Below are 14,094 nucleotides of genomic sequence, written 5' to 3' on the forward strand. Positions count from 1 at the left end.
GGATCAAATGTGGAGATTGTATGTCCTACGTGGCTTAGGAACAACTCGTAATCCCACAGAGGGATCCAGAGGAATTTGTTGAAGTCCAAAAAGCCTGATCATCTTTGTTTCCCCTGCTGCTGCTAAGCTAAGACACACAGATAGATTTGTGGAACAGAAAGATTGACAGAAGTTGTGTCTTAACAAGTAACAAGGTGCATATTGTCTCAAGTGCTCCTGTTTCTAACTTGCTTTTTCATTGTTGTTTTTCTGTCCTGATTTGCCTTCAGGATGACAATCTGCACGATGTGTTACAGCTGGTGGTAGCCCTTATGTCTGAGCATCCAGCATCCATGATTCCTGCTTTTGACCAGAGAAATGGAATACGGTATGCCTTGCAGCAAAAAACACAAGACGCAATGCTGAGGCACAAAAAGGAGGAGTAATTTCACAGATAAAAATCTAAATATCTGCTATGTTATGCATGAATTATTCATAGGTTCACTTACATAAAATCCCAAGAAAAACCTGGCATCGAAATTTACAATATTATATACAATATAAATAGATAAGTATAAGTGTTACAGTATAAGAAAATCAAACTTGTGATACTGTGCGTGATACTACAAAATACATATGTGCTCTATGGACATGGCTGTTATTTTCATTAAGACTTTTTTTTTTTTTTTATTGCTGATGGAATTTTATCCTCAAGGAAAGACGTTGTCAGCCAGCCAGTGCACAGCCTTTCCATCAGCTGGACTATAGTTAATTCTCTTAAGACCATGTACTGCTGCCAGTTTCCGCTGATATATGTATATTCCAGGGTGATCTACAAACTCCTGGCCTCTAAGAGTGAAAACATTCGTGTACAATCCCTCAAAGTACTCGGGTACTTCCTGAAACATCTGGGACACAAGTAAGTAAAGCTTACCTTCTGCAATACCTATAACTGTATAATCATTGTTTTTTTCTTCTTTTTTTTCCCAAGAAATAATTTAAATAGACTTTGTGAAAATTAATAATGTTACTACGATAAATCTTTAGTTTGTGTCACTGTTTCTACCCTTTGTGTCCATGTTTTGCCCACATCACTATCAAAATGCCGTAATATGGAATTTGTGTCTGGAAAAATGACAAAGAAAAGGGACACATCTCAGTATCCAAATCAACAAAAGTACTCACATTTGTTGGAGTCATGTCTAAGGCTTAAATCACTGATAAAAATATGGTCTCATGTTTTGTCTGACAAAGTTAGTTAACAGAATGCCGGCAACAATTCTCCATATTATAGACATAACAACTCCACCTAATTAGTCACTGTCCAATCAGTAATATTCATTAAACAAGCTCCTCAAATTTACATACTGATTTTCTTTTAAAAAAAAAAAAAAAAAAAAAAAAAAACACACACACACACACACACACTAATATGAACAACTTATGCTATTATAAAGCAGGTTTTGCATTCAGAAAGAGGACTCATCTGCTAATGCCAAGCAGAAACCAGTAAAGGCTTCTTGACTAGCTGCCAGTTTTTTAAATTGGGGTGCTCCATTTTGAGAAACCCCTCAAGCCTTGGCTTTTAGCCCTTAAACCATTAATTCATATTAGAGACGAGTGGAAGAGGCCCAAGTCACTGTCCCACAGATGAAAATATATGATAAACTGTCTACTAGGATGAGAACAGATCGCCTTTGCACTTCACATTCAAGATGAAAAGCAGTGAGATCGCTGGCTGGATATTCTATAGTTAAGGGTGAATCGAAGTGTTGCTATGCTCACAGCAGTGGAGCGCCGGTAGTGTTGTTGCTGAATGAAAAATGAAACAACCTTAGGTTCAAGTTAAAAGCATGTCAACCTAACGGCTGTTGTACATCTGTTTACATAAATATTGAATAACAGTCCAATTTCACATTATGATTTCTATTACTCTGAACACACTTTTCAATATTATCTTTTGCCAAATTAGGATTTTTTTTCTTTAAAGAGAGCCATTAGTTGTTCGTAGATGTTTTGGTTAATAATTAAAGGTAGAGTATGTAAGATTTTCAATATTTTCAAAATAAATGAACTAAAAAAATAACTACAATCATAATTAGATAGTTTTTTTAAACATGTAGGTTCCAGTCTGTCCATATTTGATGTGTTATTAAATTACAAGTTTAATTAATGACAAAGACCCTTCTTGAATGTTTTCTGACCAGTAAAAAAAAAAAAAGAACTTTTTTCCACCAGTAGGGTGAGTATAAGCCCATTTATTGCAGAGCGGCTCTGAGCTATAGCTCACAAGCGATTTCTACTATTATTGGAGCTGGCAAGGAGGAGGGGTGAGGGGTGAGTTTTGCTCATTACTGCCAACCTGTGGTCGTTTGTGGAGGTAGCAGTTTTGTGGTTTTGCTCACGACCTGGTGTTTGCCACCTGGTGGTGGAAAGTATCACCTTGAAATCTTTCATACTCTGCCTTTAAATCTGTTGCTGACTTGTGTGATAATAAAATTACATATTTAAAACATATTTTCCTATGGAAAGTTAAAGCATTACAGTAATGATCGTCTTTGTACCAGATTCAGATGAACATTTGCCACTCTGGAAATGTAAAATGCAAGTTTTGCTTGAACTTTTTAGCTGTGTAACCTTTAAAGCTATATATGGTGGAGCATTCACCATTCTCATGGCCTGCTTCTGAGTAGCTTACTGTTTTAACCAATCTGTCAGCGAACTTTCCAATTTTCCATTTTGTGAGTGCTCTGCTCTGGCAATCAGCTGCCGGTAAGCCACTGACTGCTAATAAGCGCCACACAACTATGCTTAAAAAAAAAGAAAAAATAAAAACAAACATATTTTTAAAATTTAAAATCAAATAGAAATGATGGAGTCAACATGACACTTTGGGTTGCAAGTCTTCCAACTAAGTATGCCTCCTGTTGTATGATCATGTTATTTCTCTGTTTACAGGGTCTTTGGTACTAATTGTTATACACCCTGTATGTGTCTTGTTTTGCCACCATTGTCTTGGCTGATAATTAAAAAAACATTAAGTTAAAAAGTAAACTACTTTGACTGAAATTTGTCAGCCTATGCAGTAAATAAAGGTTTTATTAGGAAATTCCCAATTATTTTGGGCCAGTGGCAACAAAATAGACCAAGTTTGAATTAGCACACTGACAGCAGTCCTTATGTTGTTTGCAAATGCAGTTATCTGCAAACAGCATGCACCCATGCTTCTGTGCTATACTTCAGTATCTTGGAACTGCTCCAAGTGACAGGCTAACTTCGTTATCCTACACACCTTCGACAAAATCCAACCAATTTCTGACAGGAGGCAGTTTCTGACACTTGTCTCCACAGTCTGGCTCCCTCTGGGTGAGAATAGGGAGGCAAGCTGATGACACTCACTGATCCTTTCAGCAACATATGACGTTCCAAACAAGCCACTTCACTATTATGTCTGTGCATGTGTGTGTCCACAGAAGAAAGGTGGAGATCATGCACACACACAGCCTTTTCACTCTTCTTGGCGAAAGGCTGATGTTGAACACCAGCACAGTTTCTGTTACAACCTACAACACTCTGTATGAGGTAACAAAATACTTTCTTGACAAATGTCATAGCATGACTGTGATATTAGTTTCTGTATACAGTGTACATGACTCATGTCTGTGTATTGCTTTCTGCACCAGATTCTGACAGAGCAGGTATGCACACAAGTTGTTCACAAACCTCATCCGGAGCCTGACTCCACTGTCAAGATTCAGAACCCAAGTAAGCCAGTTTTTTTTTTTTTTTTCTTTCTTTCTACAGTATTTTGTTAAGTTTTACAGTGTGTGTATATGTTTCTGTTTGCATGCTAGTGATTCTCAAGGTGGTAGCAACTTTACTGAAGAACTGCCTTCCCAGTGCAGAGCTGATGGAGGTCCGACGGCTCTTCTTGTCTGATATGATCAAACTCTTCAGCAACAGTCGAGAGAACAGACGGTGAGTGGAGTCTTTTTTTGTCCTCCCTTTGAATATCTTACTGATCAATTTCTTAAACAAAATATTAAAAATTAGGAATATAGTTTACCTTCTTTTTGTGTGTTTAATAGGCTGATATTGACTTTAATTAATCATCTTTAGTCACGTAGATGTAGACCCTTTTGACAGTTGCTCCAACTTTCTTTGTGTCTTTTGCTCACATTCCCATCCTTGCTCTCCTGATATACATAACTGAATTATAATTCCTAATAATTTTATTTAATTATTTTATTTGACCTTGAATGAATGGGGAAGTAATGGAATATTGTTCAAGTGTGGATGAGAAAAAACAAAACAAAGGTAACACTTCTTTTTCAATAATTAGATAATCATTTTCTCACAATGCATAATTGATCTTTTAAGTTGTTTTTCATCATTTTCACTCATTATATCATAAGGAATGGTGAAGTGTAAAGTGACAAGAACCTCACCTGAACGTGGATAATCATTCAGATGGGAATCCAGATGAAATACACCACAAAAAAGGACAAGCAAAAAATGACTACAGACACCACAGGTCATGCGGACATTTAGTGTTGATAATCATTGTGTATTTGGGAAAAAACACTCCCACACACACAATAACAAAAGGTGCAAATAAGAAGCTTAATATCCTGTAGTCCTACTATATTCCAGACATACAACTTGCCTGGAGTGTTCAGAATGACACGGTAAAGTAAGGCTTAAACTACAAACACCACTGATTAAGATTCACAAGCTGAATCAATAAGATTTGGATAGGACACACCAAAACAAAATGCTTTCAAAGCTTTTGTGGACAAAGAGAATTAGGGTGAGTGAAGGAGAATTATTCACCAGTGACTGGACTACTAACAGCCAATAGCTCAGCTTAGTGTATGGCATAGCATAGTGGAAAAGGACAAACTGGTAGAGGTAGCTAATATTAAAGATTAGCTATCAGAGCTTTTTTGGTTGAGGGTTTACTGTAAATTAATCTAAGACCTACACAAAGATCCTAGAACATGCTTTTGTAAGGCAGTGGGAAAAGAAGAGGACAGCAGCATCCAAGAAGGCTGTGATGTTTATGCAGGACCATGCTTCATCACCTGCATCAAGATCTCCCACAGTTTGATTTGACTCAGACTTTAGCTCAGTCCTCAATGTCAACAGAAAAATGACCTGGACTCCTTACTAAGCTAACTGAAATCAATCTCAGAACTTAGTGGACCTGTTTTAGACATGTTAAAGAGCTGAAAACTTCCTCAGAACAGCATGGGAGGCTGTCACTGGTGTCTCAGAAATGTTATTTCTTTTTGTTATGTAGCTTCCTATAGATTTTGTACATTATTAGTTAGCTTGTGGCAAGGGACACTGTTAGATTCATATGAGAAAAACTAATCTCATTTTGCTGTTTTCAAACGTTTCATACATAAGATATCAGAGGATCAGAGTTCATTTCATCTTCCCAAAATGTTTTATTCTGTTTATGTTGAGCCGAGTATTGTTGATGTGCATGTTGCAGATGTCTGCTGCAGTGTTCCGTTTGGCAGGACTGGATGTTTTCTCTTGGATACATCAATCCTAAAAACTCAGAAGAGCAGAAAATCACTGAGATGGTGTACAACATCTTTCGTATTCTGCTCTATCATGCCATCAAGTATGAATGGGGAGGCTGGCGCGTGTGGGTGGACACTCTTTCCATAGCCCACTCTAAGGTGAGCATAGCTACAGATAACAAAGAGAAATACTGACCTCTGCTGCTGAGGGAGACATTTTTAGCTATTTTTTCAAGCCTATTCTAAACTTATCTTCAGTAAATGGTACCATTCTGTAAACATGTGGCTGATTATAGCTTTGATTTGTTTTGTTTTTTTAGGTAACATATGAGGCACATAAAGAATACTTGGCCAAGATGTATGAGGAGTATCAGCGTCAGGAAGAGGAGAATATTAAAAAAGGAAAGAAAGGTTTGGTCAGTACTATCTCTGGTCTGTCTGCTCAGGCCTCTGGTATTAAAGGTGTGATTGAGATCAGAGAAATGGACGATAGCTCTCGTTCACCTGAAAGTGAGACAGACAATGAGAGTGCTGACTCGCGCAACCTCCTGGCAGAAGGAAAAGGACCTGAAGATGGTTACAGAGGATCAGAGGGTGCTGTCAATGGAGTCAGTGTTGAAGTTCATGACCTTCTGGTGGACATCAAGGCTGAAAAGGTAGAAGCTACAGAAGTTAAGCTGGATGATATCGAGATGTCCTCTGAACCTTTGGGGGTAACTGAGAATGGACCGCTGGTTGAGGTGGATTGTTTGCTGGATGATGTTTATAGTGCTGCTGTGGAAAAGCTCAACAGTAATGCCAGCAGTATGTTGTTGCCAAAAGGTAGTATGGATGACAACAATGCTGCCCCTCTTATTACATTGGATGATGACAAGGACAGTATCTCTCATAACTTCCTGTTTGCCAAGGCAGCAGTTGGCATAGATGACAAGTTACTGTCTGATCTCAGTCCAGTCGAACCTCTGGTCCTGCCCAATCCAGAGCTGCCTGCTCACGTCAGCCCCAGTGAGGAACTTAGACTTCTCGCTCACATGACAGGCAGTGCCTTACCCTGTATCCTGGAGAAAGACGAGTTTGAGTTTCAAACAGCCCTTGAAGGTATCAGTTCTGTGGCTGGAACTGAAACTCAGAACTCCTCCAAGATCCCACAGACCGCTGAGGGCGTGGTTGCATCTGAGGGAGACCCCTCAGATGGAAAGACCAGCAGTGCAATAGATGCAACGAGCAACACCTCAGACACGGAGAAATCAGATGATGGCAAAGACAAAGAGATGAAGAAGATTCAGACAACAGCCACCACACAGGTTAGATTCACTAAATCATATTGTAAAGTAAATCAATTTATTATCTGACACAAGAAACTTTTGTTTTTCATCAGAGAAATACATGTTTTACTGTTTTTACTGCAAGCAGTATACTTTCAGAGTTCTTTAAGAGGGAACTGTAACAGTCATGAAAACTGGGAAATGGCAGCCCCAGAAAAATAGAAAGTTGAAAAGAGAGGCTAAGCTTATTGCCTGAATGTGTTAGTGAACATTTCTATGTTAACAGACCCAGAGAGATCTTTTTTTCCCCTCTGACTGTGCTTGTAATGGGGACAAGAAGGCCCGGTGCACATCAGGCATCAACCCTCTGAGACACAGGAAACTGGGCTGCTGGAATAGTTAACTGAGCCAACAGGAGGCCAGAAAGACTCAAAGAATTATTCTACAACAACCGCCTGGGATTTGTATATTGCCCCATTCCTCTGTGCTCCTTTTCAGAGGTCAGGCTCTTTTGCCTAGACTGGGTCACTGATGGCGGGCCAGTGGGAGGCATGATTTATTTTTAAACCTTTCTCTGCTGTTGCATAATTGCTCATATTGAATTCATGGCTGCCTTTTCTTTCAAATTGACTTTTTGCACCACCTCTCTCTTATTTACCTCAGGTTAGAGGCTGCATTCAGCATATTTATGTACCCACAGGCATGAAACGATTATGATGACTCATATTAAACTTACATTCTATCTGATTATGGATGTGCTATTAATTTAAGAATAATAGAAGTAGCTTCTTCATGCAATTAAAGGGATGTTTATTGTAATACATATGATATTATATGCTGCTAAAAATGTATGTTTTTCCTATCAGGGTGTGCATGCTCGCCTAGTTTCACAGATGGAAAGGGACATATGTGTGGACCTTGGCTTTAGGGGGGTGCCCATGTCAGAAGAACAACAACGGCAGTTCAGCCCCGGTCCACGCACTACGATGTTTCGCATCCCAGAGTTCAAATGGTCTGCCATGCACCAGAGACTGCTCACTGACCTGCTGTTTGCACTGGAGAATGACGTCCATGTCTGGAGGAGGTGTGTTAAGTGATTTACATGGACTTAAGAGTTGCAGAGAAGGAGGTTGAGCATGGTGCAAGTAGTGATCCTGTGCATGTTATGTGCTTGTGACATTTTATATTGTAAAGATTTTTAAGGATTTGAATGAAAATGAGCAGGATTGATATATGAAAAAACATAATTTTTTTTTTCTTTTTTCTATTTTGCAGCCACTCCACCAAGTCTGTGATGGACTTTGTCAATAGTAACGAGAACATCATTTTTGTCCATAACACCATCCATCTCATATCGCAGATGGTCGACAACATCATCATTGCTTGTGGAGGCATTTTGCCCCTTCTCTCAGCGGCCACTTCTCCCTCAGTAAGTGCCCCTCTGCAGCTTCATGTTAGGGGAATGTTGCCATCTAGTGCTTCTTTATTGTAACTACTTGATATGTGGTTGACCAGTGTACACTGTGTAAATGGCAATGCAGTGTGTATCAGTGGGAAGTAGAACTTTTTTGTGTTTATTGATTAGTTAACCTCATTGTGCTTATCCTGGATTTGCTACAGTTAATGGTGAGAACAATACTTTGGTATACTTCTTATATTTGTGATTAACCTCTAGTGTGTCATTTCATATTCCCCCAATCAGTCTTGTAATTACCAGATTTTAATTTGTTCCATTAGGTTCAGATTGATTTTAATAATCTTCCTTTTTTCCCATGCATGGTTAGACTATTAAGGTCAGTAATTATGTTATTTAAATTTCTTGTTTAATTTCATATTGTCTCCTCAACGGATTTATTGTTAGTAAATGTACCTGAAAATATACTACTTTGAGTCTGAACACGGTTTCTGTGTTTCAAACTTTTTTCATCCTACTGAGGTCTTTTCTACTGTGTGGCATGTTAGTCTTAAATGTAACACTCAAATCTGTATAAGTGTGATATTTTGATCTTTCAGTGCATGTTTCTGTTAAACACACACATGAAATAACATTTCACAACTGGAGGTGAAAACTTTTTTAACCATGGTTTTTTATCACTTGTTCTAGATGGAGTTGGAGAACATTGAGGCAACACAGGGTATGTCGTCAGAGACCGCCATCACTTTCCTGTCCCGCCTCATGGTTATGGTAGATGTCTTGGTGTTCTCAAGTTCTCTGAACTTCAGTGAGATTGAGGCAGAGAAAAACATGTCCTCCGGTGGCTTAATGCGCCAGTGCCTCAGATTGGGTAAGACATTTTTGTTTGGAAAAAGTCATAATAGTATTTTCTTCACATATTCTAATAATTCCTCTAATCCCTGAAAATCCTCTTTCTTTCATTAAGCAAAGCTAATTAAAGAGTTGTGTGCTAAGTATTTAGTAAATTGTAAAATCCACAGTTTATTTATTTATTGCATTTTCTGCTGTGGAAAAAAATACATGTTCTTTATTTTAGAATTTACAGAGCAGAGAAGCTGATTTACAGTGCAAACAGGTTTTTTCTCTAAATGGTAGCTTGCTGTGTTCCTCATTAGTGTGTTACATAGGACTCCATACAGTACTTTATGCTCTTTTGTGTGTTTGCTTTTCAATTGATATAAACAAGAGCAGGTGAATTTTGTTTGTATGACAGATAAAAAAAAAAAAAAAACTCCTGTCATTTTACAGTCCGTCTAAATGTGTGCAAAAACCTAAATGTTTGTTTATTTTTGCTTGCGCCTCTGGGTTTGTTTGTCTATATGTTAGTCTGTGTTTGCTTGATTGTTGACTTCAAGTTGTGGTCTGGGGGATGGGAAATAGCCTTCTGACTTTCATGTCCTTGTTGTGAACATACAATTTCTCATCACTGGCTTCGGTGTGAAATCAGTCTGGCTCCTGATTTTCCTCCTGCTCTCTTTTCCATCAGCCTGGAACAAATAGTCATCAGAAATAACTGATTAGGTTTAAAGAGGTCATGCATGTTATCAGCATTTAATTTCCCTTGACTTTGAAATTAGAGCCTGTTTGTATGCTTTGTGTGTATTTGTTTGTGTACAGTATGCTGTGTGGCTGTAAGAAACTGTCTGGAGTGCAGGCAGAGACACAACAGAACACATGAAGCCATGCACAATACTGTGAATTCCTGTAAGGTAGGATGTGATTTAGTATTATTTGTGCCTTTAGTTAAAAAAAAAAAAAAAAAGACACAAAACAATACATTTTAATAAAAGTTATTTCAGTTTAGGTTTTCTGCACGTGTTGTAATACCAAATCCATCTCTGAGCCTACAATATTACTGTCCTTTTTCTTCTTCTTCTGCCTTTCTGTTTTGTTTTTAAATCCCTGGAACTCTGCATGAATAAAACAATAGAAAACACAAAAGATTAAACGGAGCTTTGATTGAGCATAACGTGTCAAATTATCTTTGTGCTTTAGACAGCCATGGAGCCTGTCTCTACTAACCTGTCTCCGATCAAGGACCCTGATCGCCTTCTGCAGGATGTGGACATCAATCGACTTCGTGCTGTGGTATTCCGTGATGTGGTGAGCCTAGAACATGTGTTTATTAGAGATGTGCAAAGACAAAGGAATGGTAATGAGAACATAATCTACTTGAGTTATTGTCACTGACAAATTGTTCAGTCAAAGGTGAAACACCAAGCTCAAGCCATTGCATCTGAATGACTTTCTTTCAAAGTGAGATATTTGTGGTGAAATAAACATTTTGTGAACCTGGTAGTTGTGCTATTTGTGCATTTTTATGTTTAAGACACATTTGCTGTGAGAGAGCAATTTGGGTAGTGGATTATGAAAAATGACTGTCTTGAGTAGAAAGTGGATTAACTGTGTTTATGATTCCTCTCCACAGGATGACAGTAAACAAGCCCAGTTCTTGGCCTTAGCTGTGGTGTACTTCATCTCTGTCCTCATGGTTTCCAAATACCGTGACATTCTTGAGCCTCAGCGTGAGACTGCCAAGATAAGCAGCCAGTTAGGTCGCGACATGCGTCAGGAGATCAACTCACCGACCAGCACAGGTGTTGGCCTCTGTCCCCTGCCTTTCTTATATTCATCCCGCTCATCTTATCTTAGTTTTAGATGGCGGTGCCTGATCTGCACAAATACTACAAACCCATGGTGTTTTCTCTTACTTTGGTGGCTGCTTGTGAGGTTTGAGCGCTCATTCAGTAAAACATGAGGGCTATCCTGCCTGCACTCCTCTGACTCATCTATGATTTATTCATGAGTTGTGCTAATTGCACCACACAGAAGTAAATGTGGAAGAAATAGACTGGTGCTGAAGATGGTGGTTATGAACTTGAATTGGCATCAACATTCATTCTGAAATGAAAGGTAGTAAGTGACTCAAGTAATAAATAATACATTAAGTCACATGAAAGGAAATCATCGGCTGCCTACAAAGGTTTAACACAATGTCTGCTGCAGTTCCAATTGCCTTCATGAAATGTACAACTGAGCATACTTTTTCAACTTTCGTTCAGATGAAAGGTGAAGCGAATAAAAGAAAATAGAGGAAGAGGAGAGAGGCCAAAAGGAATATGTAAGTGCAATTTAAAGAGCTGAGAGCACTCAGGAAAGGAAGAGAAGATGAGCGCCGAGAAGTTCAGAGATGAGAAGGCAGCAGCATGCTTCCCAACTACTGTGGGTTTTTGGGGCAGTGGAGCCAGGCTTGCTATTTTCAGCCCCATCTGTCAGTGCCCATTAGGCAAGCAATCCACCAGAGGAGAATGGGATCATAGAGGTTGCTGGGAGGAGAGAGGCACACTGCCGCCTTCATAAATTTGACCAGAAAATAGGGGAATTTTCCAGACGGCATGTGGCAGACGATTGTCTGATGGTCCAGGAAGCCAGACGACTTTCTGGCTAAATCAGGCCCTGCTGACCTCGTTAGGGGACATGTGATGAATATTTATATGGCTGCCCTTGCATGTAGGTAATCACTGTGTCACGGTGAACCAGAATCTGACTGGAAAGAAACTTCTTCAGCTCTCTGGGAAAAAACAAAAACGCACTTAAAGTTATACGTATAGTTTTTATTTAACAGGTAAACCAAGTGCTCCTGACTGCATAAACATGTACATACATACAGAAAAGTTTTGTGTTCACTATATTATGTTATTGTGTTGCGGAGCTGCATATATATTTATCAACTGCTTGTCAAAGCAGCTATATAGATTTGTCTTTAGGAAAGAAGAAGCTGTGGGAAATTATTAATGTTTTATTAATGTGGAGGGATAATAACAGCTAACTAATCTCACTTGAGGATTCTTTATAAAGAGATCTGAGAAGCTTCCCATCTATGTGACTCAATCTACACATGCTATATTTACTCTTTGGCAAGGAAAGTTTGTTCTGAAATGCAGTTTTATCCGTTGGTAGGAGTAATAAATTATTAACTTCTGAATCCCCATCTTTTATCTCTTTCAACAAAAATGTTAATCTAAATTTGATTTGTATTTATATGCAGTGTGTTTTGCACTGGTTGATGGATATGTGTGACCAAACGTTTTCAGGGTATATGATAGGTGTAATATTCATGTCAGTACCTGGCACTCCCTGATTTGTTTGTGTTTGTTACAGAAACACCACCTGTATTTCAAAGTAGCAAAGACAATCTTGTGGCATCTGAAGACCTCCACATGGAATGCGCTCTACCCCACATAGACTCTGGGATTGGAGATGACCAAGCAGCCAGTGTCCTTAATGGGTCTGAACTGGACCACAGGAAAGGAGGGTCTGGTGCCATGGCTGAGCTCATATCCAGTCTGTGCTCAGAGGGGAAGAAGACCCAAGTCAGCCTGTCTGTATCTGCCAACACTGCGATCCTGAAACCACCGTCCTCTACTATCAGTGCTTGTCAGTCCAACAAGGGCATTAATGTGAAGGAGATTTTGAAGAGCCTGGTGGCAGCTCCTCTAGAGGTCATGGAGGCTGGGCTAGAGCCTGTGTCTTATCCTGACACCACAGCCAAAGCCCAGGTTATGCTACCTATGCAGTTTCATTCTTTTGACAGGTGAGGAAGGATAACTGGTTCTACAGACACCTTTGTATAACCGAATAATTAAAAATGCCTTTTTTTTTTTTGTCAGTCTTTAAATTCTGCTGTATTTTTCTGCACATTTCAATCATTCTTTGTTTTTCTTGATTTAACGATTTCAACAGTACCCAGAAAAGTAAATGTTTTTAAGGTATAAAAGCCCAAACCCAAGCTTAAAGTCGATCAGAAAAACTATAGTTATGTCCATCAGCATTTGAACTTCATCCATGTGAACTATTTTAGAAAAGATGTCAAACTGTTAAAATCATTTAAAAAAATGTGGTTGTGAGCCTGGGTGTGTGAAATCTCTCAAGTGACCGTATAATAAGAATGTTGATCCTTTTAGGTTTACCTAAGTAATGCAGTATACCACTAATGGTTTCTAAGTAGACTGCAACACATTATTCATACCAGCCTGTTTGTATTGTATTTTTTCCCCTTCAGCAAGAAATCCCTGTGTTTGAAAGGTTCTCTGAAGCACTGCTCTACGACTGAAGTTTATTTACATTCTTGGATTAGGTAAAACCAGACAGATTTGTGTCTGGATTTGGGTGCTGCAGCAGGGATTTCAACCTTTACCTCATTCTAACCAAAATATTATGCCTGATAAAGTTTTCAACTATTGTTTGACACAAACAAAATGACCTTCCTACCAATTATTTGTTTAAAATGTAGTTATTTTGTGTTCTGTAGGGACAGTACACACTGAGGTAGAAGCAATAATGGGGTCTCCCATCTGCTTAATGCATTCTGTTGCTGAACTGGGCTGAGGTGAGCCTGATGAATAGGGGAAGGATGGAGGAGTATGTGTATAGAAGACAGCTGACAGGGTGGGGGTCTCTGGGGCGTTGATGACAGATTGAACAGAAGTGGCCACGGAGCACACCATAACTAGCCATCGTCCTCACCGCTCACACCCGTAATGGAAACTGGCAGCTTGAAATGAGTTGCCAAGGCAAAGTGTATTATTTTTGAAATGCTTTCACACAAAGCCTCCAGACCACATTTACAACTTTGTCTCATGCTTTTCATGTCTGCCCCCCCTCCTGCTTTTATTTGCTATGTCTAATTGTTTGCCACCTGCCAGTGAAATGAACTGCCAGGCAAAGAAAGGCTTTTCATTTGTCTGTCAACGCAAAAATAGATCGAGAGTGACAACATCAAAAAAGGGGAGGAAAAAAATGGCAGAGCCTGTCATAGAGGTGGGGTTTAAACTGGCTAAAAACCTGACTGACCATATGG

General features: G+C 39.1%; 1 protein-coding gene across 1 annotated transcript in view; it reads left to right on the plus strand.

The window, feature by feature from the left end:
* Window positions 1-14,094, plus strand: part of nbeab (neurobeachin b) — a gene marked incomplete at both ends in the record, with an annotated part of 192,563 nt that overhangs the window by 78,558 nt on the left and 99,911 nt on the right. Inside the window, 14 exons of the mRNA XM_079246781.1 lie at window positions 270-367; window positions 806-898; window positions 3,453-3,561; window positions 3,663-3,744; window positions 3,834-3,957; window positions 5,480-5,672; window positions 5,834-6,817; window positions 7,645-7,862; window positions 8,054-8,207; window positions 8,883-9,063; window positions 9,852-9,943; window positions 10,230-10,337; window positions 10,663-10,831; window positions 12,396-12,828. Coding sequence (XP_079102907.1) covers window positions 270-367; window positions 806-898; window positions 3,453-3,561; window positions 3,663-3,744; window positions 3,834-3,957; window positions 5,480-5,672; window positions 5,834-6,817; window positions 7,645-7,862; window positions 8,054-8,207; window positions 8,883-9,063; window positions 9,852-9,943; window positions 10,230-10,337; window positions 10,663-10,831; window positions 12,396-12,828 — 3,038 coding nt within the window. The remainder of the gene's footprint in view (window positions 1-269; window positions 368-805; window positions 899-3,452; window positions 3,562-3,662; window positions 3,745-3,833; window positions 3,958-5,479; window positions 5,673-5,833; window positions 6,818-7,644; window positions 7,863-8,053; window positions 8,208-8,882; window positions 9,064-9,851; window positions 9,944-10,229; window positions 10,338-10,662; window positions 10,832-12,395; window positions 12,829-14,094) is intronic.

Source organism: Telmatherina bonti (assembly GCF_933228915.1).
Source record: "Telmatherina bonti genome assembly, chromosome: 9".
Lineage (NCBI taxonomy): Eukaryota > Metazoa > Chordata > Actinopteri > Atheriniformes > Telmatherinidae > Telmatherina > Telmatherina bonti.